Genomic DNA, 7,306 nt, shown 5'->3' on the forward strand with positions numbered 1-7,306 from the left:
GGTATTGTGTGTAGATTGATGGGGGAAAAAACTATTTAAACAGTTTTCGAATAAGGCTGTGACGTAACAAAATGTGGAAAAAGCCAACGGGTCTGAATACTTTCAGAATGCACTGTAGGTAAATTGCAGTTGGTCCTGAACAATGCAGCACATATCACACTTAGATGTACACGGAGGGAAAGTGTCAGTAACATGCATTTCAGTCGCTCCTGGCTCAAAGTTGAGGAGATATTGATTGCATCACTTTTAGTTTTTGTGCGAGGTATTGATGTGTTGAAGGTACTGAACTGTCTGTTCAAGCAGTTGGCACACAGTTCGGTCAGTCATCGGTACAACACAAGACATGCAACCAGAGGTCTCCTCAAAGTCCCCAGGTCCAGAACAGAGACTGAGTAACACAGTATTAAATAGAGACATGACTACATGGAACTCTCTGCCACCCTAGGTAACTCAAGCTAACAATAAAACCAGTTTAAAAAACTGATAAAAGAAGACCTTAGTGCACAAAGGGGACTGTGAAGAGACACAGCCTTTTCATATATCTTGTATTGTAATTTGCACTGTACTATGAATTAGACAAACATATTGTGTGTATGTACTGATATGTAGGCTATGTATTTCAGTCCTTGACTAATAATGTTCTGCACATTGTAGTATGCCATGTTTCATGTGGACCCCAGGAAGAGCAGCTGATGCTTTTGCAGCGGCTAATGGGGATCATAATACTGTAAATACCAAATTGTACTGTATGTATAAACAATAGAAGAAAAGTGACATTATACATAGGGACTCCCTCTACAGGTGATTTGTTGGACATGCAGGGGTGAAAGTGAAGTTGCCTGCATAAAATGGGTCAGAAATTACACTAAACATGCAATATTGCATTATGTTATTAAGAAATTTGCAGATTTTCATAAATAGCTGGAAATAATGACCCATTCTGTCTCATAATTGTGTGGAAAAAGTGGAACAATATTAGACTTGATATCAAAATGGTACACGTTTACAGTTCCACAAATGACCTACAGAATGAAGGGCCAGTGAAAGCCAATGAAGGGTCATACTGGTATCACGTGCATGCATCAAATTGCGTAATAGTTCAGATAAGGGTGGCCATGATCTTAGTTTTCCTGGCAAATTAGGCAACTTTGAAAAGGATGTCACTGGTGAAAATGTATTGGTCGCTAGTTGCTGGGTTTTGGCAACTTATTAAAAATACATATTTTACTGTGACCTGCTGCTGCTGACTATCAGGCAGTGAGGCAGCCTACTTCTGAGTGACCGAGAGAGTGGTGGGGAAAGAGCAGCAAGAGTGCACATCGTGACAACTTTTAACCAGTTGTATGTAGGCTATTTAGATTATTATTATGGAGACACCCTATTTACAACCTCTTTTCCATAAAACATATTAACGTGCTAAAACTAAGCGCATCAACAAATAACATGACAAAGCACAGGAAAACTACTTCAGATGCTAATTTCGCTAGGGGGTGGTTTAAACTGCATTCTAATGTCAATTTTGCTTACAGAAAACCATATCAAGCGAAGGACTATATATGCTCAACTCTTGGGTCTCGAGCTCTAAGTGGACATTTGAAATGGAAGTTATGGAACGGGGAAAGTCTACAGCGAAACTGACAATGACACACTTGCATCAATTGGTCATCAATTAGCGAATTCATTTACATGCCTATGTAGGCTACTGTAGCCTACCATTTAATACAATAAATATTTTGAAATTACCATATCACTGGAATCATTGCAAATCAATTTGTTCCACTTGTGTAGCCTACCTTGAGCTGGCAAACTGATTTAATCAATTTCCTATAACTTATAACAGTTTATTATTGTTGTAGACTTGTGTTACTATGTCATTATTAATGTCCATCTTTAGTTCATGAAATTGGAAGTACTCAATTGTGATCATGGTCACAGATCTATGGCAATTGCTGATCATCTGTTGTTAGAACGCATTAGATTGAAGGCAACAGTCAACTAGATTAGGCTACAGTTTTTTTTTTTTTAACCTGCCAGTTGTTGACCAGCACTGGCTATGGACTCCCTCTACAGGTGATTTGTTGGACATGCAATGTTGAAAGTTTGAAGTTGCCTGCATAAAATGGGTCAGAAATAACCCTGAACATGCAATATCGCATGATGTTATTTTTCCAAGAAATTTGCAGATTTTGATAAATAGCATGACCTATTCGGTCTCATAACTGTGTGGAAAAAGAGGAACAATATTAGACTTGAAATCAAAATGGTACACGTTTACAGTTCTACAAATGACCTACAGAATGAAGGGCCAGTGAAAGCTAATGAAGGTGTCATACCAGTATCACGTCCATGCATCAAATTGCATAATAGTTCAGAGAAGGGTTGCCATGTCCCTAGTTTTCCTGTGAAATTAGGCAACTTTGAAAATGATGTCACTGGTGAAAATGTATTGGTTGCTTGTTGCTGGTTTTTGGATTATTTCTTAATTGCACACCTAATCATTCCAGGGTTTTTCTTTAGCTTGACTATTTTCTACATTGTAGAATAATAGTGAAGACGTGTGCAAAGCTGTCATCGAGGTAAAGGGTGGCTACTTCGAAGAATCTCAATATAAAATATATTTGGATTTGTTTCACACTTTTTTGGTTACTACATTATTCCATATGTGTCACATCATAGTTTTGATGTCTTCACTATTATTCTACAATGTAGAAAATAGCAAAAATGAAGAAAAACCCTGGAATGAGTAGGTGTGCCCAAACTTTTCACTGGTACTGTATATGAAAATATACAAAGGTATCATTGATAGGAAAACTTTTTACTAGTACTGTAATAACGGCACAATTGTCAAAAAAGAGTAAAAAGGGCAAATTATATTTTCTCTTGTGACATATTCCAATTCCTTCATTAGTCACATTAGCTTGCAATAATTATTATATTGATGGAAAACTGAATTTTGCTTCTAAAGTTAGAAGTTAAGTCAAGATTCCTTCTTAATTCGCTCAGTAACGTTGTGGGAAAAAAAGGGGTTTATTCGCTAAATGTTGCAACTCCCCTCTTCCTGCACAAAAGAAAAAGTGACACTTTCAGGCTTTTTGAGCGTGTTTTGACTAGTCATTGGATTAGAATTTTGTTGAAGACCTGGCAACCCTGATTCAAAGTTCAAGACAAGAACAATCATGGCAGTGCAAACCCAGGCGCTTGTTTCAGCCAAATGGCTTGCAGATGCGATAAAAAGCAACCTTATTGGACCGAATCTTCGAATTCTGGATACGTCCTGGCATCTACCGATATTAAAACGCAATGCAAATGCGGAATTTAACCAACAGCACATACCTGGAACTTCGTTCTTTGATATTGACAAATGCGCCGACAAAACTTTCTCGATGGATCATATGCTCCCAACTGCAAGCTACTTTGCAGAGTATGTGGGGGGTTTAGGTATAGGAAACGATACACATGTAGTAGTGTACGATAACAGCGATTTTGGGTCATTCAGCGCACCCCGAGTGTGGTGGATGTTCCGATTATTTGGGCACAATTCTGTATCGGTCCTGGACGGGGGTATGAAGAATTGGCTGGCCGAGGGGCATCCGGTCACTGCAGAATACATCAAGCCAGGACGTGCGGATTTCAAGGCGACCGCCAATCATTCTTGGGTCAAGTCGTATGAAGATGTGCTGAAAAACATCGAGACCAAACAGGTGCAAGTGATTGACACAAGACCCGCCGGCATGTTCCGGGGAACCGAACCAGAACTAAGAGATGGTCAGTGGAAGTATGTGCAAAGATTTATTTTGTCCTCCTGGAATTTGTTACATTTGGTATTATACATTTTTGCTAATATGATTTTTTAAATGTCAAATCAAATCAAATTTATTTATATAGCCCTTCTTACATCAGCTGATATCTCAAAGTGCTGTACAGAAACCCAGCCTAAAACCCAACCAGCAAGCAATGCAGGTGTAGAAGCACGGTGGCTAGGAAAAACTCCCTATAAAGGCCAAAACCTAGGAAGAAACCTAGAGAGGAACCAGGCTATGAGGGGTGGCCAGTCCTCTTCTGGCTGTGCCGGGTGGAGATTATAAGAGAACATGGCCAAGATGTTCAAATGTTCATAAATGACCAGCATGGTCAAATAATAATAATCACAGTAGTTGTCGAGGGTGCAGCAAGACAGCACCTCAGGAGTAAATGTCAGTTGGCTTTTCATAGCCGATCATTAAGAGTATCTCTACCGCTCCTGCTGTGTCTAGAGAGTTGAAAACAGCAGGTCTGGGACAGGTAGCACGTCCAGTGAACAAGTCAGGGTTCCATAGCCGCAGGCAGAACAGTTGAAACTGGAGCAGCAGCACGGCCAGGTGGACTGGGGACAGCAAGGAGTCATCATGCCAGGTAGTCCTAAAGCATGGTCCTAGGGCTCAGGTCCTCCGAGAGAGAGAAAGAAAGAGAGAATTAGAGAGAGCATACGTAAATTCACACAGGAAGCTGGATAAGACAGAAGTACTCCAGATATAACAAACTGACCCTAGCCCCCCGACACATAAACTACTGCAGCATAAATACTGGAGGCTGAGACAGGAGGGGTCAGGAGACACTGTGTCCCCATCCGATGATACCCCCGGACAGGGCCAAACAGGAAGGATATAAACCCATCCACTTTGCCAAAGCACAGCCCCCACACCACTAGAGGGATATCTTCAACCACCAATTTACCATCCTGAGACAAAGGCCGAGTATAGCCCACAAAGATCTCCGCCACAGCACAACCCAAGGGGGGGGGGGGGGGGGGGGGCATCCCAGACAGGAAGATCACGTCAGTGACTCAACCCACTCAAGTGACGCACCCCTCCTAGGGACGGCATGAAAGAGCACCAGTAAGCCAGTGACTCAGCCCCTGTAATAGGGTTAGAGGCAGAGAATCCCAGTGGAGAGAGGGGAACCGGCCAGGCAGAGACAGCAAGGGCGGTTCGTTGCTCCAGAGCCTTTCCGTTCACCTTCACACTCCTGGGCCAGACTACACTCAATCATATGATTGATCAATCAAGACATCATATTTTGTCCCAATAATTTTTTAAATAAAATATCATCTTCCCTCTTTCTCTATCCCCCTCTCTTTACCGCTCTCCTTATAATTGTTTTTCTTTCTCTCACACACAGACATTGAGCCTGGCCACATTCCTGGTACTATCAACATGCCTTTTGCCAAGTTCATGGATGCCTCAGGCAAGGAGTTGGAGCTTGAAGTGCTGGCAAAAATGTTCAGAGAGGCAGGGGTGGACTTGGAGAAACCTTTCTGGGTAACCTGTGGGTCAGGGGTCACTGCATGCCACGTGGTTCTGGCTGCTCACCTGCTGGGGCATTCAGGGTCAGTGTCTGTGTATGACGGGTCATGGTATGAATGGTTCAAAAGGGCTGCCCCGGAGCATGTCATCTCTGAGGGCAAGGGGAAGCAAGTGTGATGTGGAGAGACGGGTAGAGATGAGCACTAAGAAAAATACTGTTGAATGAGCATGGAGTGGACACAATTAATCACAAATGAAGCTACAGATTGCACAAAATATGGAGGGTTTTACTGATTTTGACTGAAGATTTTTGCTGAGTTGGATGAATGCGTCATTGTGAAAGAGGTCACCTTTCAAGAGTCCATGAATACAGTTTGCCTATGTTTATATTCAATATGTCCAATAAAGGTGTTACAGGTGTTACAAACTATGCTATATTAATCTATTAATAAAGATTAGAAGGATGGAATGTTTGAGGTATTCGGGTTAGAATTGGACTATGGTTGAGTTGTATGCTCCTACTTAGGGGATTGCAGCCTGGCAACATTGTCTTGTATATGTTGCCACTGCAGACGTTTTCTAAGGGACTTTTAAAATAATGAAACTTGCTCTTAATGCACCATGAAAATGTAAGTAAAATGTCATTTTCATGTAATGGTAGTTGCCTTGGTGTGACCTTGTTATGAGATGGAGGCCCACGAAATGTCAAGGGGTTTTTCTAAGTGCAGTTCAGTTTTAGTATTAACAGAAGTTTCTGTCAGTTTGATTGCAGGATGTCACTTTGTTTAATTTGCACAATAAAAATATGCCATCTACTGTACAAAGTCCTCTGTATTGTATTTTTTGCAAAGTATAACAATTTTTACCATATACAGTAGTCCTTTGTACAACTTTTACTTATTCGGGGGAAATTTTTTACTTTGGTTAGACAAGAAGTAAACGTGAAGACTTCAATGTCCAACACGTCTACATTTTACGTTGATCTAGTATGTGTAGACCTATATTCTTTATGGTAACAGCATTTTAGGTTATACCACATTTTTCTGTCACGCCCTCATCTGTTTCACCTGTCTTTGTGATTGTCTCCACCTACCTCCAGGTGTCACCTGTTTTCCCCATTAGTCCCCGGTGTATTTATCCCTGTGTTTCCTGTCTCTCTGTGCCAGTTCGTTTTGTTTTTCCAAGTCAACCAGTGGTTTTCTTAGCTCTTATTTTGCACAGTCTCTGTTTTTTCCTAGCCCTCCTGGTTTTGACCCTTGCCTGTCCTGACGCCGAATCCGCCTGCCTGACCACTACGCTCTGCCTATCCCCTTGTACTGTTTGGACTCGGACCTGATCCCTGAACCGCTGCCTGTCCTGACCTCAAGGCTGCCTATCGCCTGGTACTGTTTGGACTCTGACCTGGTTTATGAACTCTCGCTTGTCCTCGACCTGCCTTTTACCTACCCCTTTTGTTATAATAAATGTCGGAGCTCAACCATCTGCCTCCTGTGTCTGCATTAGGGTCTCGCCTTGTGCCCTTATAGTACGAACTGGCCATGACAGACCAAGCAGACATGGACCAGCTCTGTCACGTTGTCTCCCTGCAGGGAGCCACCATTGGGAGGCATACTGCTGGACCTTTTGGAAGGGCTTCCACCATGACCAAAGGTTCAAGGCTATAATGGAGCAAATCAGTGAGTTGGCTCATAGGCAGCCTGCCACCTGAGGCCTCCCAACCACCCAGTAACCGTTCTACTACTAGTGGATTTGTTCAACCTACCCCAGCTCCTCGAGAACCCCGCTTACCTCCTCTGGAGCGTTATGCAGGGGATCCTGGTACCTGCCGGGCTTTCCTTTCCCAGTGCTCCCTCATTTTCGAACTCCAGCCCTCTTCGTTCCCGTCGAACCGATCAAAGATGGCGTATTTAATCATGCTAATGTCCGGAAGGGCTCTCTCCTGGGCAACGGCTGTGTGAGAGCAGAAACCCGCTGTGTGCAATAGCCTGGAGGAATTTATGGCAGAAGTGATTAAGGTTTTCGAT

At 42.5% G+C, this 7,306-nt stretch overlaps 1 protein-coding gene across 1 annotated transcript; it reads left to right on the top strand.

The window, feature by feature from the left end:
• Nucleotides 1–3,137: 3,137 nt before the first annotated feature.
• Nucleotides 3,138–6,106, top strand: LOC129822537 (3-mercaptopyruvate sulfurtransferase-like). The gene is made up of 2 exons (XM_055880844.1): nt 3,138–3,765; nt 5,158–6,106. The coding sequence occupies exons 1-2, from the start codon at nt 3,177–3,179 to the stop codon at nt 5,457–5,459; spliced, it is 891 nt and encodes a 296-aa protein (XP_055736819.1). The 5' UTR covers nt 3,138–3,176; the 3' UTR covers nt 5,460–6,106.
• The last annotated feature ends 1,200 nt before the right edge of the window (nt 6,107–7,306 follow it).

This window comes from Salvelinus fontinalis, chromosome 2 (assembly GCF_029448725.1).
Source record: "Salvelinus fontinalis isolate EN_2023a chromosome 2, ASM2944872v1, whole genome shotgun sequence".
Taxonomy (NCBI): Eukaryota; Metazoa; Chordata; class Actinopteri; order Salmoniformes; family Salmonidae; genus Salvelinus; species Salvelinus fontinalis.

Coding starts and splice junctions, on each gene's coding strand:
- LOC129822537 (XM_055880844.1), top strand. CDS start 3,177: ATGGCAGTGCAAACCCAGGCGCTTGTTTCAGCCAAATGGCTTGCAGAT. Junction 3,766..5,157: donor CGAACCAGAACTAAGAGATG/GTCAGTGGAAGT, acceptor TCTCACACACAG/ACATTGAGCCTGGCCACATT.